A 27,206-nucleotide genomic window follows, 5' to 3' on the forward strand; every position below is an offset into this window, starting at 1 on the left:
ATGACTTAGACAAAGAGGAGGTGCATGAGAAAAACATTCATGTGTGTAAAGGTAGACTTGATAAATGTGGATATGGAGACAGGACAACACGAGCATTGCTCAATTCCTGTATACTACAAATAGGTAAATACAATACTCTAGTGCAGAACAGTAAATGGCTCATCAGCATAATCCCTATTATTTACAACTGCATTCCTCTCTCCAGGCAACAATGGCTCCCTGCAAAGAAGAAGAAGAAAAAGATGATGATGTTGATGACGATGACGATGATAATAAGAAGAAAAAGAAGAAAGAATAATAATAATAAGAGGAAGACAAGGACAAAAAAGAAGAAGAAGAAGAGGAAGTAAAAGAGGAAGATGAAGAGGAAGAAAAGAGGAAAATGAAGAGGAAGAAAAGAAGACAGAGAAGAAGAAGAGGACAGATGAAAACGAAGACAAAAGAAGAAGAAGACAGAGGAGGAGGAGGAGGAGGAGGAGGAGAAGGTGACAGACAAAAGAGAAGAAGAAGATAAAGACAGAGAAGAAGAAGAAGACAGAGAAGAAGAAGAAGACAGAGAAGAAGAAGAAGACAGAGAAGAAGAAGAAGACAGAGGAGAAGAAGAAGAAGAAGACAGAGGAGAAGAAGAAGAAGAAGACAGAGGAGAAGAAGAAGAAGAAGACAATGACAGAAGAAGAAAAAGAAGAAGAAGAAGATGACAGAGAAAAAGATAGAGGAGGAGGAGGAGGAGGAGGGGGTATAAGAATAAGAAAAAAACTGTACCATACCCCCTGTGGCAACTGAGGCTGTTCAGGTGGCTGGGATGGCTGCTGAGAGGGCTGATATGGGTGGTATGGCTGTTCATGAGGTTGATATGGCTGGTTTGGCTGTTCAGGGGGTTGATATGGCTGTTCTGGCTGTTGAGGTGGCTGGTATGGCTGGGTATAGTTGTACTGCACGGCAGAGCCATCAATCTCACATGTGTACCCATCACCAACAAAGCCTGGCATACATGTGCACTGATAGTCGTCACCAGTCCTGGTGCAAACACCATAGGGGGAACAGTTCTGTGCTGTCAAACAACTTTCTGAAACAAACATAAAATCAGATTACCATGACCGTTGTTTTGAATTTCCATCCATCACCAACCTAATCTAATTTCCCCAGTTTACAAGGGGTGCGGAGATCATGTAGACTGGGAATTCACATGGTTTATTGTGATATGTCTAAAACGTCTTAGATACTGACATGGCAAAAAGGTTGTTTTACCAACCAAACAATGGGCAATCTTAATTTTCCCAGTTACCAGAACAGGTTGAGGCACTGCTCAAAAAAAAAAAGACTTTAACCCGAGGCGTCCCGACAATGTATGGATGTGTTCCCATGTTTTGTCATGGTGACACCTGACGACGTATCCATACGTTTTGCAGTTGCGAGGTCCGTCTTTTGCACATTTTTCATATTTTGGTGTGATTTTTGGTATGTATACACAGGCAAGGTGCAGCAAGTAGGAAAATAAGGTATGGTCCTTCTATGTTGTCTGGGGAAGGCATGAGTGTTGTGGTGGGAGTGAAGGGTGAAAGGGAAAGTGGTGTGGCGACAGTGAGCGGTGAAAGGGAAAGTTAGAGTGTGTATGTGGTGGGCTGCAGGCAGGCGAGAAGGAGCCGCTCCCTAGCACGTCCTTCATCCCGCAGTATTCCCGCACTTCCTCCCCACAGCCCCGTGCTGTGGGGAAAGGAAGGAAAGGGAAGGGAAAGGGGAAAGGAAACGGGAGAGGAAAGAGGAGCGCAAGTGGAGAAGGACGCCGCTCTCCACCTCCCCAACCTCCCCCACCACCCTCTCCTCCCCACCCTGACAAGGAATATCACACCTTGTTACATTACTGATACTGTGTGTGCTTCCGATAATATGATGCTCACTGTAAAAGTAAGGTCTGTACAAATGTGATAATATGACACTCAATATAATAGTACGGCCAGTAAGTATGTGATAACAATTATATAAAGTGGAAATGGGTGTAATGTTAGTGGAAAAGTATTATATAAGTTGAAAAATAGAGTGTAAGTTGAAACAAGTCATAGCAAGTTCACTCACTACGTACATATGCGATAATATGATGCTCAATATAACAGTAAAGCCCGTAAATATGTGATAACAATTATATAAAGTGGAAACGGGTGTAATGTTAGTGGAAAAGTATTATATAAGTTGAAAAATAGAGCGTAAGTTGAAACAACAGTCATTGCGAGTTCAATCACTACGTACAAAGACACAAATATCTTCCCAAAGTTTGATGAACAAATAGTGGAAAAATCAAACCACTTGCAACACGCAGTAGTAGAGATTGGGTTCTCATTGTATTTTGCCAGGTGTAAATTATCTTTGAACGGAACTGGGACAAAGCTGGGAATAGCGCCGCTACTATTTTAATAGCGATGATGGTAACGCCATTACTTTTTTTAGCCAGTAGCGGAACTGAGAGCGCCGCTACTTTTTGGCCGTACTCATGCATTACTGCGCTCCTCGCTACTCATGCGACGATTACAGGTCCAGAGTCGGTGAGTACATGTAGATAAGCCGACGGTTTGGTTGTATTTATTAATTACGAAAAATAATACTCTCGTCAATTCTGTCAATGGTGTTTGTTCTACATTACATCAGTAATTTGTTAATTATTATTCATTAGTGATGTGCAATAATAAGACAGGACTTTTCTAGTTAATGATAGATCTTTTAAATTACGTAACTGGCAGCTTGGCGAGCAGCACACACATACACACACACACCTCTAACTATCCCCGTCTCTAACTCCCGCTCTCTCCCCCACTCTTTCTTTCAGGGTAATTCTTACTCACTACTTTATTATTTCATAATAGTATGTAACTTTCAGTTTAATGTAATGGAAAAAAAACATTGCTACTGTATAAATAGCCTTTATTTTTACTTTCGTTTTCGTACATATCTTAAATAGGTATCATTGAAAATATAATAAATCTATATAATATGTATCAATGGTAGGCCACATTTTTTTGCCTTTTATTTACATATGTAACTTTCAGTAGGTATACTAGGTAACAACGTAAAAGAACATTTGTTACATTATACAACAAATACCTTTTTCCTGTACCTTCTGCTCTAAGCTTCATTAAAGTGCCACCGATATTTTATGATATACAGTAATCACTCTAATATCCGGACGTCCAATATCCGAACATCCCCACTAACCGGACATAATCGTCCCGGGATCAAAAAAAAAAAAAAAAAAAAAAAAGAATTTTTCCCGTCTGTAATTTGAACTTGCCGCATGCGGCGCGGGAGAGCATTGTTGTGGCGCGTCATTCCTCCGACATCTGATAGAGCGCCGCTGCATCCTCCCCACTTTCCGCCTGTCTCTCACCGCGAGTGCACGCTCATCATTATGGCTGCCCACGTGATCGCTTTTGTGGTGGTGCCTTACCTGCTGCAGGCACTCCTGCTGCTCTCGGGCCTCCTCTTAGTGTGTGTGATGATGGCCCCGCCACCTGAGAAAAGGAAGAGAGTGGTGTTGGCTCTGGAGAAGAAACGGGAGATACTGGAGAAAGTAGATGCGGGGTGGTCTTCTTCCCGCATCCTCCGCGAGTTCAACATGGCCCGATCTACTTTGTTCGATATTAAGAGATCCCGAGACAAACTCGTGCAGTACACAGCTGACTTCTCGTCGAGAAGCAAACGCAACGTGGAGAGGAAGGTGATGTTTACTCCCAAGTTTGTTGAAATCGACCACTCCACATTGATTTGGTATCGACAGCAACGTGCTGCTGGTGTGATGGTACGTGGAACGGAGCTGAAGGCTGCTGCTGAGAAGTTCGCCAGGCTTCACGATGCCCTAGACTTCAAGGCATCCGAGGGTTGGCTCTTTGCGTTCAAGTTACGGCATGGCCTTACCAACCGTAAAGCTCATGGCGAAGCTTTGGACGCTAACGAAGATGGAGTTGACGAGTTTCGGCACAAGGTGAAGGGCTTGATCAACAGGGAGGGCCTCACTCTCAGTCAAGTCTACAACGCAGATGAAACTGGTCTATTCTATCACTCACTGCCAACGAACACTCTAGCCGAGGAGACGGAGAAGCGTGTACCTGGCCGCAAGCTCTCCAAGGAACGGATATCTGCTTTGTGTTGTGCCAATGCTAACGGCATGCACTGGCTTAAGCCCGTTGTTGTTGGCCGTGCAAAGCAGCCTTGGTGTCTTCGTGGGGTGATGGATGTCCTTCCTGTCGTCTGGTACCATTCTTTGAAGGCATGGTTTACAGCCGTGATCTTCAAAGACTAGTTCCACCGCCACTTTGTCAAGGAGGTCATCAATTACCAGACAAAGACACTGGGAATCCCGCGGGACCAGGTAAAGGCCCTCCTTCTCCTCGACAATGCACCTGCCCACTCGTGCGACAAGGACTTGGTGGCTGAGAATGGCAGGATTAGGTGCATGTTTCTGCCACCTAATATGACTGCTCTCATCCAACCAATGGACCAAGGAGTGATCGTGGCAACAAAGCGCCTATACCGAAGGAAGTTCCTGGACGAGGTGATGGTTATTCTCGAGAACAAGGATGAGCGCAGGGAGGGACGGGACACACGAGGCCAGCGGACTTTGGAAAACCTTCACCTCTACAACATCAAGTCTGCGCTGTACAACTGGGCTAGTGCATGGAAGGAAGTCCCTGTGAAGACTGTGGAAAATGGTTGGTCTCGTCGCTTCTCGAAACGGATGTGGAGTACGATTTTCTAGGGTTTGACGTGGATGACTTCCGTGCATGGCTACGTACGCACGGCGACGATGTTGATGTGGATGATGTTCGTGAGTGGTTGGATGATGACGGGCGATCCTGGGTATCTGACATTGTCTGATATCGAGGTCACGTCTTCAGTTGCAGGTGTCAGTACCGAGCTTGAAGATTCCGACGAGGAAGGCGACGATGATGCGGACTCCTCTCAGCAGGACACTACTCCAGCCATCCCCAAGCTGAGTGCACTCCGGGAACATCTAGAGTTCGTCCTAGACTACCTGGAACACCCAGACTGCGACAGGGAGATGGGGCCCTTGGGACTTGTGGAGGAAGTGCGTGCTTTCAGGCAGCGCATCATCAATCGTCAGAATCGTCGTTCCTTGCATCAATCAACCATTGACAGTTTTTTCAGGCTCGTGACCCCTGCTGTGCCCAGCCCTGGCTCCACTCCGTTGCCTCCCCAAGACAGGCCCTCATGCTCCGAGCCACAGCCCAGCACATCAGCCACGGTGGAGTCACCGCTCGACGTGAGTTTGCGGCTGTCTTCAGAGTCGTCTGCAGTGGGTACGCCATCACCACGACCCAGCGACGCACCCCTAGGTCACCTGCCAGTTATACTCTTGGACTCTGACAGTGAATAAACAGCAAGAACTTCTCCACTAGACCACACGGGAATTTACAGTGTTGTGCAGTGAAAAAAACAGTGTGTTGTGTTAAGGATTTACAGTTGTGAGAGAAAAGACTAATTTGGAACAAAATTTAACGTAAATAGACTTGTTTGTTTTTGCTTTAGAAAATTATTAGAAGAATGGGAAAAGTTAAAGTGCACAGCGCAACACTTAGTAAGTTACAATGGAGCATTAGTTAGACAAGAGTGCGCACTGTGAAGAGAACGGACTTCTGTGTGTGATTGACTAAGTTCAGTGCAAGACTTCATGAACAGTGTACTGGAAGTGCTTCAGGAAATCATTCTTACTGTCAGACTCCGAGAGGAGGCGGTTATTCATCGAGGTGGCCATGGACTTGCTGTAAGTAGGCAGAATGTTTCATACTGTACTTTTTTCCATACTATACTTACCTCATTTCACTCTTTGATGTCCTTTATTGGTGTGAATAGGGTGTTAGGAGCTATGCATGTGCAGTAGGAAGGTGTTTTTCTGCATTAGGCTAGGTTAGGGTCCATAACTACCAGTCCAGGAGCAAGTCACCAGAATGTTTAATATAGTATGAACCTACTTCTAAACCCTCATTTTATGCTTCTTTTGCATTTATTTCAGTCATTTATGTGCCTTATTGGTGTGATTTGGGTCTTAAATAGGTGCTATGCATGCCCAGAGGAAGTTGTATAGGTGGTTCTCTGAGTTAGGTTCCATAAGTACAAATCCATAAGCTGGGGCCCAATATCCGGACAGGACCACTATCCGGACCTGCCTATGGCTCTATAACGTCGGATATAGGAGTGATTACTGTATATATATATATATATATATATTTTTTTTTTTCAATATAAGTATATACTGACATTACTGGTACACAACATAACCACTCAGACTGACTAATATTATGAAAACACTATATAGTGTATTGCTACATCACAGATTTTTGTTAACCTTTCCTTCGTGTACATTTTTATCCAAAGTAGCGGGAGCGGGAGCGGGAGCACCGCTACATTTCGTATCAAGTAGCGAAACCAGTAACGCCACTACTTTTTCAAGCTAGTAACGGGAATGGGAGCGCCGCTACTTTTCATTAGTAGTGTTCCCAGCTTTGAACTGGGAAGATAGTTTTGTCTTTCGTTGTACAAATGCGATAATATTACGCTAAATATAATCGTAAGGCCTGCAAATATGTGATAACAGTTCTATAAAGTGGAAACTGGTATAATGTTAGTGGAAAAGTATTATGTAAGTAAAGAAAATGAAATGTATGTTGAAACAACAGTCATAGCGAACCATATGTGACCGATTTGGGTGATTTCGCTATACTCAGTCAATGGAACAATGCTTATTTCGCCTATGTGAAAACCAATACAGTAATCCCTCCACTATCTGACGTAATAGAGCTATAGGCATGTCCAGAAAGTGGTCCTGTCCGGATAGTGGGCACCAGCCTCCTGGACTTGTACTTATGAACCCTAACTCAGAAAAACACCTATACAACTCCCTCAGGACATGCATAGCACCTATTTAAGTCCCAAATCACACCAGTAAGGGACATAAAAGACTGAAATAAATGCAAAAGAAGCACAAAATGAGGTTTTTGAGGTAGGTTCATACAATATTAAACATTCTGGGTACTTACAAGTCCCTGGCTCCTGGACTGGTAGTTATGGACCCTAACCTAGCCTAACTCAGAAAAACACCTCCCTACTGCACATGCATAGCACATAAGACACAACATATTCACACCAATAACGGACATAAAAGAGTGAAATGAGATGTTTGAGGTAAGTATAGTATGGAAAATACAGTACAGTACAGTATTTTTTTTTTTTTTTTTTTTTTTTTATGTGAAAGACTCTGGGCATAGGCTTCACAGCCTGCTTTCAAGGCCCAGTAGTCCTCCTACGTACCGCACACCTCTATGTGTCACCACTTCGGCGCTAACACCCACCGTCCATACTGAATACATGCAAGGGCTGTCTCATACAGGACTGGTGTATTGGTATTAGCGGGGGTATTTTTATGACATGTCGGAGGGCCTTCTGGTAGATCAGTAAAGTCTGATTTTTCTGAAATTCAAATCCTTAAACTGTTCCCTGCCTCAGCGGGATTTGAACCCAGGTCCGTCAGGACTGCAGGCCAACTCTCTACCGATTGAGCCACCGCCTCCCCCCATATGAAACATTCTGCCTACTTACAGCAAGTCCATGGCCATCTCAATGAATAACTGCCTCCTCTCAGACTCTGACAGTAAGAAGGATTTCCTGAAGCACTTGCAGTACACTGTTCATGAAGTCTCGCACTGAACATAGTCATTCGCACTCAGTCCATTCTCTTCACACTGCGCACTCTTTGTCTTACTTATGCTCCATTGTAACTTAATAAGTGTTGCACTCTGCACTTTAAGTCTTTCCACTCATAAAACCAATTTCAAAACAAATCACAAGTTTATTTACGGTAAATTTAGTCCAAAAATTTAATCTTTTCACTCAAATTTCTACTTTCTTTACAATATTGTATGCACTGTTTTTCTTTCACTGCACAACACTAAATTCCCGTATGGTCTAATGGAGAAGTTCTTGCCATTTAATCACTGTCAGAGTCTGAGAGTATCGCTGGCAGGTGACCTAGGGGTGCGTCGCTGGGTCGTGGTGATGGCGTACCCACTGCAGATGACTCAGAAAATAGACGCAAACTCACACCGAGCGGTGACTCCACCGTGGCTGATGTGCTGGGCTGTGGCTCGGAGCATGAGGGCCTGTCTTGGGGAGGCAACGGAGTGGAGCCAGGGCTGGGCACAGCGGGGGTCACAGGCCTGAAAAAACTGTCAACAGTTGATTGACGCAAGGAACGACGATTCTGACGATTTATGATGCGCTGCCTGAAAGCACACACTTCCTCCACAAGTCCCAAGGGCCCCATCTCCCTGTCGCAGTCCGGGTGTTCCAAGTAGTCCAGAACGAACTCTAAGTGTTCCCGGAGTGCGCTAAGCTTGGGGATGGCTGGAGTTGTGTCATGCTGAGAGGAGTCCGCATCATCATCGCCGTCCTCGTCGGAATCTTCAACCTGGGTACTGACACCTGCAACTGAAGATGCAATCTCGATATCAGACAGGGTCTGATACCCAGGATCGCCCTCGTCGTCATCCAACCACTCTCGCACTTCGTCCACATCAACATCGTCACAGTGCGCACATAGATGTGCATGGAAATCATCCACGTCGAAACCTAGGAAATCGTACTCCGCATCCGTTCCGAGAAGCAGACGAGACCAACCATTTTCTAGAGTCTTGACAGGGCATATGGAGAGAATGGATAATGAGCGATTGGTGAAAAAGATAACTAGATCTGATGTGAGAGGTGTAAGGCTGAGAGGAAGACCACGAATAGGATGGATGGACAGTGTGAAGAGAGCGCTGGATGCGAGAGGGATGTCTGTTGAGCAAGGAAGAGTGGCTGTGCGTGACAGAAATAAATGGAGAGAAATTGTGAATTAATAAGTGATGACGCAGCCCTGAGGGGATATTCTCCCGCATTTGGTCTGATCAGCTAGTCAGGTCAGGTGCGGGTAAGGGGATGGGTCTGTTATGGTGTGGCAGGGGTAAACCAGTTCTGCTGTCGGGCCCTGCTGCGGATGTCACTGATTGCATTGCCCAGTTGACCCTTGTGCGGTGTGGTGCGGTGAGGATCTGTCCGTTCTCCCCTTTGGGGCTAAGATGCGAATGAATGTGTTTGAATGGATGAGTAAATGGAGAGTGAGTCGTCCTGTCTCGGCTACCTCCCTTTCCTTGGGGGAAGCAGCCTAGGTATATAGATAGATAGATAGATTGACAGGGATTTCCTTCCATGCACTGGCCCAGTTGTAAATAGCAGACTTGAACTTGTAGCGGCAAAGGTTTTCCAAAGTCCGCTGGCCTCGCGTGTCCTGTCCCTCCCTGCGCTTGTCCTCATCCTCGAGAACAACCATCACCTCGTCCAGGAACTTCCTTCAGTACAGCCTCTTCGTTGCCACGATCACTCCTTGGTCCATTGGTTGGATGAGAGCAGTCGTATTAGGTGGCAGAAACATGCACCTAATCCAGCCATTCTCAGCCACCAAGTCCTTGTCGCACAGGTGGGCAGGTGCATTGTCGAGGAGAAGGAAGGCCTTTACCTGGTTGCGTGGGATTCCCAGTTTCTCCGTCTGGTAATGTATGACCTTGACGAAATGGCAGTGGAACCAGTCTTTGAAGATCTGGGCTGTGAACCATGCCTTCAAGGAATGGTACCAGACAACAGGAAGGACATCCATCACCCCACGAAGACACCGAGGCTGCTTTGCACGGCCAAGAATAACGGGCTTAAGCCGGTGCATGCTGTTAGCACTGGCACAACACAAAGCAGACAGCCGTTGCTTGGACAGCCTGCGGCCAGGTACACGCTTCTCCATCTCCTCAGCTAGAGTGTTCGTAGGCAAAGAGCGACAGAATAAACCAGTTTTGTCAGTGTTGTAGACTTGACCGAGAGTGAGGCCCTCCCTGTCGATCAAGCCCTTCACCTTGTGCCGAAACTCCTCTACTCCATCCTCGTTAGTGTCCAAAGCCTCGCCATGAGACTTACGGTTGGTAAGGCCATGCCGTAACTTAAACGCGAAGAGCCAACCCTCAGATGCCTTGAAGTCTAGGGCGTCGTGAAGCCTTGCGAACTTCTCAGCAGCAGCCTTCAGCTCCGCACCACGTACCATCACACCAGCAGCACGTTGCTGTCGATACCAAATCAACGTGGAGCGGTCGACTTCAGCAAACTTGGGAGTAAACATCACCTTCCTCTCCACGTTGCATTTGCTTTTTGACGAGAAGTCAGCCGTGTACTGCATGAGTTTGTCTCGGGATCTCTTAATATCAAACAAAGTAGATTGGGCCAGGTTAAACTCACGGAGGATGCGTGAAGAAGACCATCCTGCATCTACTTTCTCCAATATCTCCCGTTTCTTCTCCAGAGTCAATACCACTCTCTTCCTCTTCTCAGGTGGCGGGGCCACCATCACATACACATAGGAGAGGCACGAGAGCAGCAGGAGTGCCTGCAGCAGGTATGGCACCACCACAAAAGCGAGCACGTGGGCAGCCATGACAACGAGCATTCACTCACGACGAGATAGGCGGTAAGTGGGGAGGATGCAGGGGCGCTCTAGCGGACGTCGAAGGAATGACGCGCCACAACAAAGCTGTCCCGCACCGCGCGCGCCAAGTTCAAATTATGGGCGGGAATTTTTTTTTTTTTTTTTTTTTTTTTTTGGGAATATTGGATCCCAGGACAATTACCGGGTATGTCCGGTTAGTGGGGATGTCCGGAAAGTGGACGTCCGGAAAGTAAAGGGATTACTGTATATTCTTGTACTACATGTTATTGTTTCAAATTAAAAAATATCTACCAATTCTGAGTGATTTCTAATATGTACCTCAACCATAGAAAATGGGACAGCAGCCAAGCGCCTTTACAGAATACAGTACGGGGAGCGTGGTGGCTCACCTGTTTTGACCATTTCTAGTCTCAAGTAAGCACTTTCTCTATGATCTGCCATCGTTTCTCACCAAAAGCAGAGGTTTGAAAAAAAAAAAAAAAAAAAAAAAAAAAAAAAAAAAAAATCTGCCAGGACTGAGGGGGTTCAGTGGTGGAAAATCAGCTGAGATGGGGCGAGTTAACCCATCACGTCTGGCACCTATTTCCGCCGACCCTTCTCCCGGCTAGGCATTTCTGAGAAAATCACCTTTTTATTAACTCTTCATATCTCAGCTAATACTTAACCAATAATAAAAAAATATGTGTCATAATACTCATCAACCCTTCGACTTCAGGCTGACTGCCTCAGATTGTCTGTGAGGCACCTGTAGTCAGAGTGAGTGAGTTGGGAAAGGGGGCAAATTTTGTTGTTTTTTTGCTCATGTCCATATGCATGGCTGAGGTGCGGTGGCACAACTAAGGCTCATACTAGCCCTCAACAATAATACCATTTCCAGAAGACCACAGTCCACCACAAACACCATTTCCGTGTAGGTTTTTCAAAAGTGTGGCGTGAGTGCTGCTGTGAGGCCGGTAACTATAGCAACGATCTTGAAGCAAGCTGGCTCAGCCCACCTTCTACAACCCCATGGGCCTTTTCGCCTCACCACTGCTCCACCATCCCTCCACCAGCATCTTACCCCCCCCCCTCCCGCTCCACGCACGTGGAGATAGATGTTTGGTTTGTACTGTCGCTCGATTCTAACACCGCTGTGCCACTAGAAGTCTGGGTATTACTACAACTACTACAAATACAACTACCACTACTACTACTGCTACTGCTACTACTACTACTACTACTACTACTACTACTACCACCACTACTACTACAACTACTATATAAAACCTAAATAATAATATCGTGAACAAAATAGTTATCCATGTACTATAAAGAATCCACTATATTTTTTCTTCCTGTGATTTGTACATTTTCATCATAACAAATATACACACAAGAAACTTTCAATAAAAAATAATGCACTGATTGCATCATGAAACAAACTTTCTGCTTCCATTATTCGCATAAATATACACAGTACAGATGCAAGGCTTGCCCTACCACACTTTCTCCTCCTTCCCTCCTCTACCTCCTCCTTTTCTCCACTCCACCATATTTTCCACAATAACGGAATTTTTTTCCTGTGATTTGTACTTCTTCATCATAACAAATACACACATACATAAATTTGCCATAAAAAATAAGGCACAAATTTCCTCATGAAACAAACTTTCTACTTCCATTCTTTGCATAAACAAAGTTGGTGTGAGGCTAGCCCGACCACGCTTCCTCCTCCCTCCCTCCTCCACTCTGTACCTCCCCTTCCATCTCCTCACCCGTGCCAATATCCCTCACTCCAGGATCGTCAGTACTCTCTGAACCATTCCCATCATCGGAAATAGCAGATGAACGTACAGGGGGAAACGATGGGTGCACAGTGGAGGACTCATATGATCCACCCCTCTCCTGTGACTCATAAATATCGATACTCATCATGGCAGTTGCTTTCCTCAGAGGAGGAGTCACTTTCTCCACTCACAACTGGCAATAATGTCACCTCGAGTTCTCTCCCTATCGCACTATCACCATGGCCTTTTCTTTTCTGGCCTTTGGACTTCATTGGTGTTGAAGTCGGAGGCTCTGGGCACTCAACCGAGGATCCGGACACAGGGAAAACTTTTTGCGTAGGTCTATCCATTACGGAGGTAAGTAGGTAACTGGAACGTGACTCGGATGCGTGCACGAGGGTTGACAGTGGCCGCATGCGGTGGAAATAACCCGCGGAATATTCAAACAATGCCACGAAATGCTATATCACATATACGTGCCACCCGGACGTTCCCAGGTTGCCACGTATACGTCACCCAAATGCAATGGGTTAAGCACACTGTCATGTCCAAGACTGAATATGCAGTTAATTAACATGAACATGATGACCACACAACTGACATTTGAAAATGTGAATTGTGCCTAAATATCTATTTATTGCCAGATGCCTTAATCCCATTCAGGGTGGCAACAAACAAACTGCCTCCACGTCACCCTGTCCCCTGCCATTTCACTGCCCTGCACCCAATTCACACACCCCTCTCTCATATACCTCTCCACTCCATCCCTCCAGTGAATTGTGCCAAGAAGGCTAATTTGGAATGGCCCTAATTTGCCTCAATTTTATCTATCTATCTATTGCCAGACGCCTCAATCCCGTTTGGGGTGGCCACAAACAAATCGCCTCCAAGTCGCCCTGTCCCCCGCCATCTCACTGCCCTGCTCCCAACTCACACCCCCCTCTCTCATATACCTCTCCACCCCATCCCTCCATCTCATCCTCGGCCTCCCCCTCCCTCTTCCCCCCTCCACCTCACTCACATACACTCTCTTCGTCAGTCTTTCACCCTCCATCCTCTCCACATGGCCAAACCACCTCAGTGTGTTCCTCCTAACGCTTCCTATCACATCCACATCAACACCACAACGCTCCTTTATATCCTCATTCGTCAGCCTGTCTCTCCATGTGACTCCACAGGCTCCTCTTAAATAACTCATTATATTTAATCAAATTATAAAGTTCATATACCTTATCAAACTATGGAGCTCATAAACACAAGGAGGCCACAAAATCTGACTAAATTTCATTATCATTGTTTTGTATACAGTCACGGCTCACATGACGTGTGATTACAGAGCACGAAATAGGTCATAACATGGAAGGTGCCATTTGTGTCCAAAATATGTCACAACGCAAAAAAAAATAAGTATAACGTGGTCGGAGGACGCTGCCCATTTTTTACAGCACATGACTACACGCTGACAATGGACATAACGTGGCGGGAGGCCCCGATTCATGTTTCAAATGCATACTATGTGGCCAGAGATAGAGAGAATGTGGCGTGAGGCATAAAATTATGGTTGGAAAACACACAGCATGGCAAGTTATAGACAGAGCATGGATTGCATCAGCTAAAAAATAAGACAAACATCACATGCAGGAAGGCGAGTCGGTCGGACGTGTGGTTTGGGGCAACTGACAGCACGCACGCAGTGAGCTGAGTGGGATGCGGGGGTGGGGAGGGGTACAGGAAGGGAGACATGTAGGGGTGAGGGAGGGCAAAGGGAAAGGAAGGTGACAAGAACTGCTACCACCTCATCCCACTCACTCACTCATTCATTCTCTTACTTACTTATTGTCTCACTCACTTAATCATTCTTTTGTTCACTCACTTCACTTACTCACCCACTCACTCACTCATTCTCTCTCTCACTCACCACTCACTCACTCACTCTCTCTCTCTTTCTCTCTCTCACACACACACACAAGACAAGACCTCTAAAGGTGACTTTCCAGAGTGTAAACACTGTGGAAGAGATACTAAAAAATGCAAAGAATCTTATGGAAAAAGAGTTCAAAAATGTATGGATAAAAAGAAGCCTAACACAAGAGGAACTGGAATTACTGAAAGAGAAAAGGGAGGAAGCAAAAACAAAAAATGAGGGAAGATCAGAAGAGGAGAAGAAGAAATTTTTTTACAAAGTAATAGGATTACAGGTACAAAAGTGGTACACAAACAGGATGGAATAAAAAGGAGGAAGGTAGTAGAACCATGTCATGACAAGTATATAAACAAGATGATAAAGTTGATGTACTCAAATGTGGATGGAATAGTATCTAAATTACTAGAGATGAATGATTATGTCAGAGAAAATGAACCACAAATAATATGCCTAACTGAAACAAAACTAACACCAAGGATAACCAATGACATACTAAACTTAGAGGAATACAATATATGGAGAAGAGACACAAATTTAAAAAAAGGAGGGGGAATTATAATATTAACTAAGAAAAATCTAAAAGTCAATGAAATAAAACTAGATATATCATCATAAGTAGAACTGATTGCAGTAGAGATCAACACATCTGAAGGTAAAGTAATTGTAGCCAATTTGTACATGCCACCCAGATCAAACACATGGGAAAGAGATGAATATGAGGACCTGGCAGAGAATTCAATTCAGAGTTTAAGATCATTACTACATAAAATGGAAGAGAAATCAGAAAGAATTATACTAACCGGGGATTTCAATACAAATATAAATTGGAGTACTCTAGATATAATTAGCCAAGAAAGCTGTTGGGACCAAAAGCTCCTGGATCTCGTACAAGAGTTCTTCCTAACGCAACATGTGAGGGAAACCACCAGAAAAAGAGGACTTGATGTACCTTCAGTGCTAGATCTAATATTTATTAGGCAAGAAAATGATATTGACATTTTAATATATCACCCTCCACTCGGCAAAAGCGATCATGCAGGACTAAATTATAACTTCAGGATAGCATATGACATAGTAAACAGCAATGACAGTTACAAAAAGAGCCTAAACTATAAAATGGGAAATTATCAAGACCTAAAGAAGTATTTCTTAGAAGTTGATTGGGAAAATGAGCTTAGAGGACAAGATTTAAATGCTGTATATAAAAAATTCTGTGAATTTTATGAAATAGGAGTCCAGAAGTACATCCCACAGCACAAAGAAGCAAATAAGAAAATACAGAAATGGTTCAATAAAGAATGTAAAAAATAAAAAAAAAGAAGAGATTTGTTGTGGAATAGATACAGAAGACATAATAGTGAAAGGGTGTATAATAATTACAAACAGGCAAGAAACGATTATACAAGAATAAGGAGGGAAGCCCAAAAACAGTTTGAGGAGGATATAATAAATAAAAGTAGTGATCAACCAAAGCTGTTTTACAGCTATATCAGATGTAAAACCAAAGTAAAAGATAAAATACAATCAATTACGGACGAGGGAATCACTTATACACAAGAGAAAGATATTTGTGAAGCACTAAATAAGAATTTCCAATTAGTTTTTACAGAAGAAAAAAAATTTGAGAGGGACTATGTGGAACATGCATGTCCACACATACTACCCGATATACAAATAGCAGAAAAAGTAATACAGGAGGAGTTAAGTAGATTAGACAGAGGGAAAGCAAGTGGTCCTGATGAAATTTCATGTTGGGTACTACGAGAATGTGCAAAAGAGTTAAGTAAACCATTATTTTTAATTTTCAAGAAATCCTTGAGTCAAGGTAAACTACCTGATATTTGGAAAAAAGCAAATATTGTCCCCTTATTCAAGAAAGGAAATAGACAAAATCCACTCAACTACCGACCAGTATCACTGACCAGTGTTGTAAGCAAGGTATTAGAAAAGCTTATAAGAAAAGCTTGGGTAAATCATCTAGAAGAACACAGTATGATAACAGAAAGACAGTTTGGTTTCAGAAAAGGAAAATCATGTGTTACTAATCTGTTGAGCTACTATGACAGAGTAACAAACACAATACAGGAAAGGGAAGGATGGGTGGACAGTATCTATTTAGATTTCAAGAAAGCTTTTGACACAGTACCACACCAAAGACTTTTATGGAAACTGTACCATCAAGGAGGAATTCGAGGCAAACTGTTTTGTTGGATGCAAGACTTTCTCATAAAGAGAGAAATGAGAACAGTACTAAGAGGAAACTACTCATCATGGAAAGAAGTGACTAGTGGAGTACCACAGGGTTCAGTGCTGGCACCAATCATGTTTTTCGTGTATATAAATGATATAAACAGTAACACTGGAAATGAGAGCTATCTGAATGTGTTTGCAGATGATGCAAAAATACAAAGGAGAATTACTAACATAGACTCTTGTAAAGAGCTACAAGAAGAATTAAATAAACTTCATGAATGGAGTAGTACATGGCAAATGGAATTCAATGTGGACAAGTGTCATGTAATCAAATTTGGTAAAAGTGGAAAAAGACCTGATTGGGATTATAAGTTAGGAAATAAAACCCTATACACATCAGAAAGAGAGAAAGACCTAGGTGTGATTATCAATAACAGACTATCTCCGGCTGACCACATCAGCAAGAAGATACAGAACATGTATACACTGCTTGAAAATATGAGAATAGCATTCACATACATAAACGAAGACATGCTAAGAAGGATAATAACATCATTCATTAGACCAACCCTGGAATATGCATCAGTAGTCTGGAGTCCTCATCTCAAAAAGCATATAGACAAGATTGAAAAAATTCAAAGGGACGCTACAAGATGGATACCAAGCTTAAGGGACCTAAGCTATGAAGAAAGACTAAATAAACTGAATCTACCAACACTACAGGAGAGAAGGAAAAGAGGTGACATGATAATGCTATATAAGTGCATATCAGGGAAGGAGAAAATAGAAATAAATGATTACTTAACATGTGGAGAAGCATCAGCAAGAGGACACTGCAAAAACGGCATAAGAAGAGAGGTGATAAAGACGTAAGGAAATTCAGTTTTCCAAACAGAGCAATTGATCAATGGAATGCACTACCGAATGAAATAGTGTGTGCTAAAACAATTCACGAATTTAAGGATATGTACGATAAATATGGTTTAAGACACGGGACAGTACGAGCTTGACTCATTCCTGCAAAGATACAATTAGGTAAGAACAATTAGGTAAGAACACACACAGGTCGCTGACAGAGTCGGAGCTCTTTGTGGATTGTGGGGAAATAATCACCCAATCAGCATCGAAACGACCAGCCTATTGTGATTATGTGAATGAATGCGTGAATGGTGGTCCCGTCGGATATTAGTAAGAAAAAATGCAGGTTTCGGTCATAAAAATAAAAAAATAAAAAAAAAATAAAAAAAATAAATAAAAACAGTGGATGTACAAAGTTTCTGTATGGTTGTATCATGACGGAGAGAGATAATTCATTGTTTACATCTGGTGCTAGGTGGTGGCGACCATCATCCACTCACTTGATATACTGTAGTGCTGCCTACTTCTTCCTTAGCCTTTATCATTCTTTTTCTATGTCTGTCCTCCTCTCTTCCTATTTCTCCCATCTTTCCTGTCACTTCTTATTGCTCTTCTTTACAGGTGGCTTTACACTGAGTGACAAGCCAAATAGTTTTCTGTAAGCCAAGAAACCATTTACAACGCTGGGTGGTAACCATATAATCAAACCATACGCGCTCCCTACATGTCAACAAGTGGGTTGGTGAAGGGTTAGTGCCCCTCCCCGTAAAACAAATAATAAAGTCAAGTGGCCACCCTTTATGGGATTATGGCGTCTGGCAATAGACAGATAGATAGATAGACATTAGGTGCTTGAAATAAAGGGCTTCTCCGATGAAGATATGGGTAAAGGAAGTACTACACTGAACCAAACAACAGTTGCAGGAGTGGGGAAAATGGCGAAAAGGAATGTCCACGAGTTAAGGAAGGTATGGTGAATAATTAGGCAGTAGCAGGAACAGACCTTAGAACGAGAGAAAGAGATCCAAGTAATGCAGAGTAAGTTGGAAAAAGTATGCACATGCAATGCTGAACAAGAGAGTGAAGTTACAAAATTAAAAGTGAGTAACAAATCTGTCTCAAATGAAATAAAACAGCTCAAGAGGGAAAATAAGAGGTTGGAAGAAGAAAGGGACAGGATGAATAGTAACCTAGATGAGCATGTATCAGAATCAAGGATGCAGGATGAACACATTAAGGAAATCAAGGAGCAACACAAGGGGTGGAAGAAAATATAAATTTGAAAGAGATCATAGAACAACAAACCAAGGAAAAGGTGGAGTAGGAAGTGGTTAGGGTACTAAGAAGTAGAGAATCTTTAGTCAGAGATGAAGCAGATGAGAAAAAATTTGTGATAATTTCAGGAGTAAAAGAAAAATGTATGACAGTAAGACCAGAAAAAAAAAGAGAAGAAATGAGTATGGTAAAAGAGAGAATATCAGTAGTTATGGAGGGTAACAACAAAGCTCAAGAAGAGCCTGAAGAAGTGTTTAGGTTAGAAGAGTACGAGGAAGGAGGGGCAAGGCCACTTAAAGTCTCAGGTAATGGTAAATGAAATCATCAACAGAACATGGAAATTATCAGACAAAGAGGGGTTCAAGAATGGAGAGATAAGGAGAGATCCAAATGAGGAAGAAAGAGCTAAAATAAAGGAGTTAGTAAAGGATGCAAAGGCAAAAAATGAACAGGGAACAGGAAGAGAAGACAGTGTTCTATTGGAGAGTTATGGATCTGAAATTGAGGAAGTGGTACTGACAGAAAGGGGGAGAGAAGAAGGAATAAAAAGCAATGAAAAAAGTCTGAAAGTGGCATAAACTAATGTCAATGGTTTAATATCGGCAAAGTTAGAAATCAACGATTTCTTGAGGGTACATGAACCAGATGTTATGTGCTTTGTAGAGAACGAGTTAAGAGAGGATATTGATATCAATGTGGGAGATGGTTACTACAAACTGTGGAGAAGAGACAGAAAAGAAAAAACAGGAGGAGGAATGATGAAAGCAGTGAAGAATGTATATGTGGATACTGTGAAAATGGGAGCAGGTAGAGCCAAGTGATAAATATGAAATTAGAAACTGGAGAGAATGGCAAGACAGACATAGCAGTCGTATATGTTCCCTCTAAGGCAAGGGCATGGAATGATGATGAATCTATCTATCTCTATCTATATACCTAGGCTGCTTCCCCCAAGGAAAGGGAGGTAGACGAGACAGGACGACTCACTCTCCATTTACTCATCCACTCAAACACATTCATTCGCATCTTAGCCCCAAAGGGGAGAACGGACAGATCCTCACCGCATCACACCGCACAAGGGTCAACTGCGCAATGCAATCAGTGACATCCGCAGCAGGGCCCGACAGCAGAACTGGTTTACCCCTGCCACATCATAACAGACCCATCCCCTTACCCGCACCTGACCTGACTAGCTGATCAGACCAAATGCGGGAGAATATCCCCTCAGGGCTGCGTCATCACTTATTCATTCACAATTTCTCTCCATTTATTTCTGTCACGCACAGCCACTCTTCCTTGCTCAACAGACATCCCTCTCGCATCCAGTGCTCTCTTCACACTGTCCATCCATCCTATTCGTGGTCTCCCTCTCAGCCTTACACCTCTCACATCAGATCTAGTTATCTTTTTCACCAATCGTTCATTATCCATTCTCTCCATATGCCCAAACCATTGCAACACCCTCCACTCAACTCTACCAGCCATCTCCCGAACAACTCCAGTTCTCCTTCGCACTTCATCATTTCGCACTCGATCCATACGCGTCACTCCACACATACTCCTCAGACATCTCATCTCCATTACATTCAAACTTTTCCTCTCTGCTACACCCACATTCCATGTTTCAGCCCCATATAATGCAGTCGGTACCACAACACCCTCATACAGCCTTCTCTTTACATCCCTTCTAAGCGAACGACATTTAAACACTTTTTTCATTCCTCCCAGCACCTTTCCTACTTCATTTATTCTAAACTTCACTTCTGCATCTATTCTTCCATCCACGGCAACATGTGACCCTAGATATTTAAAACAATCTACCTCCTCAAGCAACTCACCATTCAAAACTATATTCATCCCCCTACCATCTATCAACCTCGTACACTTCATCACTTTACTCTTATTCTCATTTACTTTCAATGATGAATACCAGGAGATATTGTCAGACATGGTTAGTTATCAACAGAAAGTGACTGAGAAAAAGCAACAACATAATTCTGATGGGTGATTTTAATTGTAATGAGGTGAACTGGGAGGAATGGGACTCGGGAGGTAGTGAAGATTCGTGGGGCACTATACTGTTATACACAGCAATGAATAATGTAATGACCCAGTGGGTCAAAGAAGAGACAAGATTTAGAGGTGATGACGCACCAGCAAGACTAGATTTACTGCTAACCAAAGAACCTGATGTAACTGAATCTTTGATACATCTATATCCTACAGGAAAAACTGATCATGTAGTCACTGAGTTCCCGATGATAAAATGGAATGTGAAGCCAAGAGACAAACTTTATAGGCAGGGAAGATACAACTTTGGGAGAGCAAACTTTAAAAGACTGAGAAAATTTTTCAAAAATGCGGACTGCAGAAAATTAAGACAAACAAAAGAGACACAGAGGAAATGGGACATATTTCCAGAACTCCGTAATTCAGGAGTGAAAAAATATGTGCCAAAAGTAAGGGGAAAAGACAACAGGAAAAAGAATTGGTTTAACAAAAGGTGTATGATAGCAAAGAAACAGAGGGACATTACATGGAACAACTGGAGAAAAAGAGGTAATAACAGGAAGATTATAGAAGAACTAGAAATGAATATATTGTACAAGAATAGGTAAAGAGGAAGAAAGGAACTTTGAAAAAGGTATAACTGACAAATGTAAGGAAGAAACCAAATTGTTTTATACATATGTCAACCGCAAAGTGGAACAAAAGAGGGACTCACCAAAACGAAAGTAGAAAGAGAGGTCTATAAAGATACGGCAATGCAAGTTGAAATAATGAACAAATGTTTCTAATCGGTTTTCACTAAAGAAAGAGATTTTGTGGAGGGGGAGGGAGTGACTAGAAATGTAGTGATAAAAGAGATACAAGTGGAAGTGCAGGACGTGTATAAATTACTGGAAACTTAAGATGTATGGAGAGCCCCAGGAGCAGGCACAATCTCTATTTGGGTACTGAGGAATGCAGAAAACAACTGGCGGATAAGATTCATGGTTTAATTGTATGTTCTCTGGAGGAGGGGAAAGTGCCTCAGGAATGGAAGAGGGCGAATGTGGTACCAATTTATAAAGGAGGAAACAACGACGAACCCCTGAATGTTGGACCAGCGTCCCTGACCAGCATGGTTGCAAAACTGTGCGAGAGAATCCTGAAAGACAGATGGATACAATATCTGGAGGAGTTGAACATTTTGGCTGAAAGAGATGAACATTTTGGCTGAAAGTCAGTTTGGATTCAGAAGTGGAAGGTCATGTGTTTCCAACTTGTTGAGCTTTTACTCAAGAACGAATGACGTGCTACGCGAGAGAGACGGTTGGGTCGATTGTGTGTATTTAGATATGGAGAAAGCCTTTGAAAAGGTACCCAACAAGCAACTAATGTCGAAACTGAAGCATACAGTATAGGAAGACTGATGGGAAACCTCCTGGAGTGGATGAGAGACTTTTTGAGAGACAGATAAATGAGGACAGTAATAAAGGACAGGATGTCTGGATGGAGGGAAGGAACAAGTGGAGTCCCACACAACTGAGTGCCAGTAATATTCCTGATTTACGTAAACAATACAGTAGATGGAATGAATAGTTATGCAAGTCTGTTTGCTGATGATGCAAAGATCTTGAGGAGAGTAAAAGTCATGGAAGACTTTAAAATGCTGCAGAAGGACCTGGATAGGATTCATGACTGGAGCTGGATGTGGGAAACGAAATTTAACGGGGGGGAAAAAAAAAGTAAAATATTGGAAATGGGTAAAAGTACAAAGAGGCCATCACCGAATATATGAATATATATATATATATATATATATATATATATATATATATATATATAATATAATATATATATATATATCTATATATCTATATATATCTATATATATATATATATATATATATATATATATATATATATATATATAATATAATATATATATATATATATATATATGTAATATATATATATATATATATATATATATATATATATATATATATAATATAATATATATATATATATATATATATATATATATATATATATATATATCCGGTAAACTCCCGCTTGTCTGGCATAACAGAGCCACAAGCCTGCCAAATACTGTCAAAATGCCAGGTTTTGCAAAAGTACCTCCAGGGGCCCCTAATTCCTCAACCCTATAACACTTATTCACTGTCTAACCCCCACAAAATGCTTTAAAACATCAAAAAACACCTAATGTATAAACATGTGCATTGTAAACAACATCAATCATCGACAAACAGCTAAAAGACGTTCCTTATACTGAAATACTATGTGTACTGTGAAGTACACTGTAATTTTCTGTAGAGAAACATACTTCATGATGATGGTGATGGTGATAATGATGGTGGTGGTGATGTAAAGACATTATTGGAGAATACTGTACAACAACACTCAAAACAATCAAACATCAAAAAAACAAACATCAATAAAATGAAGCATGCTTCACCGTACTGTACTGTATTCCGTACACCATTCTGTACTTTCATCGATTGAAATTCAAGCAGATGACTCTGCCACACAGAGCAAAACAAAACTTTCGTCTCATAGTATGAAGGACAAACTTCACTTGGGAAGAAACAGTTGTCTAAATTATTTTGTATTTTGTGTTAACTGTTCCTTTGTAACATGATTACTTTCCTTTGAAAAACAAACACATTTTCACCAACCCTTTTTGTTTAGTAACACAATTTAATCGAATTTTCTCTCCAATACACGTTCATCAGTGCTTTAGCAGAACCTAACAGTCACTTGTAAACTACAGATATGTAGGCTTCAGAACACTAGGTTGTAATTACCAAAGATGAGAAGAGAGAGGAGGGCCGGCAATACAACATGTCCGAAAGCTACAGCCGCACTAGAGGGTCAGCCAGGTTTTGGAGGGAGGCCCCTTGCAATGCTGCCACTTAATAATAGTACTGTTTTGAAGGAGACATCAAGTGCAATGTTGGCTTGTCTGTATATCAGCACCATAATAGTGGAGGAATACAACGTAGAGTGAGAGAACATCCACCTTCCTGTTGCAAGCCAATGAAAACTCTGCGTTAGAAATCTCCCTCCCCTGCCTTAGCCAATCAAAACTCTACTACTCCCTACCACTGCATCTCCCCACCAACACTCTGTGAGCAGCTAGGCCTACCAACCGTCAACTCTCCTTCCCTCTCTCCCTTAACACTCCACCATGTTCATAATTACAGTACAATGTAACCACATTCTTTTTGTGTACAGTCAGACCTCTGCTTATGAAGTACTGACTTATGAAAAATCCACAGATAAGAAAGAAATAATTTTCAGGGGTTTAAAAAAAAAAAAAAAAAAAAAAAAAAAAATACCGATTCAAACCATGTGCCAAGTCTGTTATCCCCAACAGATGCCGACCGTGCACTCCCACCTTCCTCCTGCTTGGAAGCCCAGAGCATTGTTGTTATCAACACAAGTAACATCAGCTGCAATTTTTGTCATTTAGACTTGTTTCCCCCCAAATGTCTCAGAAACAGAAAAGTACAGTGGAGAGAGTGGTGATGGTAGCAGGAAAAAACAGCATGCAATTACAATGGAAACCAAAAGGGATAAAAGTACAAGAATGGAGAGAATGCGGTATAACTGAAAAGAAATGGAGAGTGAGAGTGTGAGAGAATGGGAGTATGGATGCGGTGTATGTGCAGGAGTAGGTGAGAATGAGAGGCCAAAAGAAGGAGTATGTATAGTTGTGAGTAAAGGATGGAAGAAGAGCATAAAAGAGTATGGATCAGTTGGGTCAAGGATTGTGTGGGTAAGATTGAAAGTTGGAATACAAAAGTGGGCGATTGTGTGTATGTATGCGCCAACGCAAGATCGTGCAAGCAGAGTGAGAGAAGAGTTCTGGACAAATGTGGAAGTGTGCATGGAAAAGTTTGGAAGGAATGAGAGAGTGTTTTTGATCGGTGATATGAATAGTAAAGTAGGGAATGTGAAGGTGGATGGAACAGTTGGTGAGTGGGGTGTGCCTGCCGAGATAGATGAGAATGGCAGTTCGTTAGTGGACATTTGAGGTGAGAGGGGGTTGGTGATAGCAAATACCCTCTTCAGGCACAATATGATCCACAGGTATACATGGCGAGTGATGAGAAGGGTGGGTGGTGAACTGAATGAAAGGAAGACAATGATTGATTATGTCTGTGTGGATAAAAGGATGCGAAAGTGTGTAATGGATGCATGAGCTTATAGAGGTTGGGGGAGTGGACTTTCTGACCACTACTTGGTGGTGGCCAGAATCAAGGTCCAATTAGCATGGAGAAATAGAAGAAGGGAAGAAGGAGTATTTGTAAGGAGAGTGGAAAGGTTACAAGAAGATGAGAAAAAGGCAGAGTATAAGAAAGAAGTGGAGGAACGATTGGGCAAATATGAATTGGAGCAGATGGGGAACGTGGAAAGTGTGTGCAGGATATTTACAGAAGAAATATGTGCAGCATGTGATGTGGTGTGTGGGATGAAGAGAAGACGGAGGGGTGTGCAAGGAACAGCGTGGTGGACTGAAGAGGTGAAACAGGCTGTGGCACAAAAGAAGAAAGGATACAATGAATGGAAGAGAAATAGGGGCGTGGAAGACGTTGAGAGGAGGAAGAGAGAGTTATATGTAGAAAGAATGAGAGAGGTGAAAAGATTAGTAAGAGAGAGTAAGAACAGAGCGGATGAGGAATTTGGAAGGAACTTGAGTGTAAAGTGGAGGGACTGTAAGAAAATGTTCTGGAAAGAGGTGAAAAGAGTAAGACAGCGTGGAAGTGAAGTTAACAGGGGAGTGAAAGATAAAAATGGTATATTACTAGTGGAGAAGGGAGGAAAAGTGAGCAGATGGAGAGAACACTTTAAGGAATTGTTGAACACAGAGGATGGAAGTAATGTGAGTATAAGTGGCTGGGGAATGGCTGGGAGAAGAAGGGAGGTGAAAAGACAGGAAGAAATCAGTAAGATAGAAGTTGTGGAAGCCATGAAGAAAGTTAAATTGGGGAAAGCCCCAGGAATTGATGGAGTGTGTGGTGAAATGCTGAAGTATGGGGGAGAGATAGCAGTAGAATGGATGTGGAAAATGCAGCTTGGCCTGGGAGGAAGGTAGAGTCCCGGAGGATTGGAAGTCAGGTATAATTATTCCCTTGTAAAAAGGAAAAGGGGAAAAAGAAGTGTGTGGTAATCATAGAGGCATTTGTCTTCTTAGTATAATAGGAAAAGTGAATGATAGGATATTTATTGACAGAGTTAGAGAAAGAACAGAGGAATTAGTTGGAGAAGAACAAGGAGGTTTTAAGAAGGGAAGAGGTTGTGTAGATCAGATATTCATTCTTAGATCTTTAGTGGAAAAGTTTCTAGAGAAGGGAAAGAAGTTCTATGCGGCTTTCATGGATTTGGAGGAAGCATATGACAAGGTGGATAGACAAAGATTGTGGAAAGTATTAGGAATATATGGAGTAGATGGGAAGTTGTTGAATGCAGTGAAGAGTATGTATGATGGTTCTAAGGCTGCAGTGCATGTGGATGGTGAACAGAGTGAATTTTTCTCTTTGAAAGTCGGGTTGAAACAGGGATGTGTCATGTCTCCATGGTTGTTCAATCTGTACATGGATGGGGTAATAAAAAGAGGTACAAGGTAGGGTAGTGGATGTTGGAGTGGCCCTGGTAAGAGAGGGTAGTGTTTGGAAACTCCCTGTACTGTCGTTTGCAGACGATACTGTGTTGTAAGTGAAGACGAAGGAGAGCTGCAAGGCTTGGTGAATGAGTTTGGGAGAGTGTGTAAGAAAAGGAATCTAAAGGTGAATGTAGGGAACAGTAAAGTGATGGTCTTTGAGAGAGGTGAAGTCAGTGATTGTACAGCGAGGTTGGATGGTGAGGAATTGGAAAATGTGAGCACGTTTAAGTTCTTCGGTAGTGTGATGAGTAAGGATGGAGGTTTGGAGGATGAAGTGCCTGAAAGGGTACAACAGGGAAGAAAGGTTGCTGGTTCCTTGAAAGCAGTGATAAGAAGCAGGGAAGTGAGCATGGAAGTGAAAAAGTTACTACATGACAGTATTGTGATACCAACTCTAACGTATGGAAGTGAAGCTTGCACGTTGCTGGAAGGACACAAGTCAAGAGTGAGAGCAGTGGAAATGAATTATTCAAGAGGAGCCTGTGGAGTCATATGGAGAGACAGGCTGACAAATGAGGATATAAAGGAGCGTTGTGGTGTAGAAGTGGATGTGATAGGAAGCATTAGGAGGAATGCACTGAGGTGGTTTGGCCATGTGAAGAGGATGGAGGGTGAAAGTCTGATGAAGAGAGTGTATGTGAGTGAGGTGAAGGGGGGAAGAGGGAGGGGGAGGCCGAGGATGAGATGGAGAGGTATATGAGAGAAGGGGGTGTGAGTTGGGAGCGAGGCAATGAGATGGCGGGGGACAGGGCGACGTGGAGGCGATTTGTTTGTTGCCACCCCGAACAGGATTGAGGCATCTGGCAATAGATAGATAGATAGAGAGAGAGAGGCCGAGTGATGTGGCACGTGTGTTGAAACTGAATCCCTCAACTGTAGGAACAATTTTAAAGGAAAAGGAACTTTTCTTATGCAGTACTGTAGAGAAAACATAAATATATCACAGTCCTTGTATTTATGCTTGTTTATATTAACCATAAAATCATG

At 42.5% G+C, this 27,206-nt stretch overlaps 1 protein-coding gene across 1 annotated transcript in view; it reads right to left on the reverse strand.

Annotated features, from left to right (window-relative positions):
* Positions 1-27,206, reverse strand: part of Ndg (Nidogen) — a 527,328-nt gene that overhangs the window by 228,445 nt on the left and 271,677 nt on the right. Inside the window, exons 15-16 of the mRNA XM_080283492.1 lie at positions 19,727-19,730; positions 768-1,066 (exon numbers count right to left, since the gene is read on the reverse strand). Of these exons, the coding sequence (XP_080139618.1) occupies positions 768-1,066; positions 19,727-19,730 (303 nt within the window). The remainder of the gene's footprint in view (positions 1-767; positions 1,067-19,726; positions 19,731-27,206) is intronic.

Source organism: Coenobita brevimanus, chromosome 97 (genome assembly GCF_032717465.1).
Source record: "Coenobita brevimanus isolate Jiangsu-jjx chromosome 97, ASM3271746v2, whole genome shotgun sequence".
NCBI lineage: Eukaryota > Metazoa > Arthropoda > Malacostraca > Decapoda > Coenobitidae > Coenobita > Coenobita brevimanus.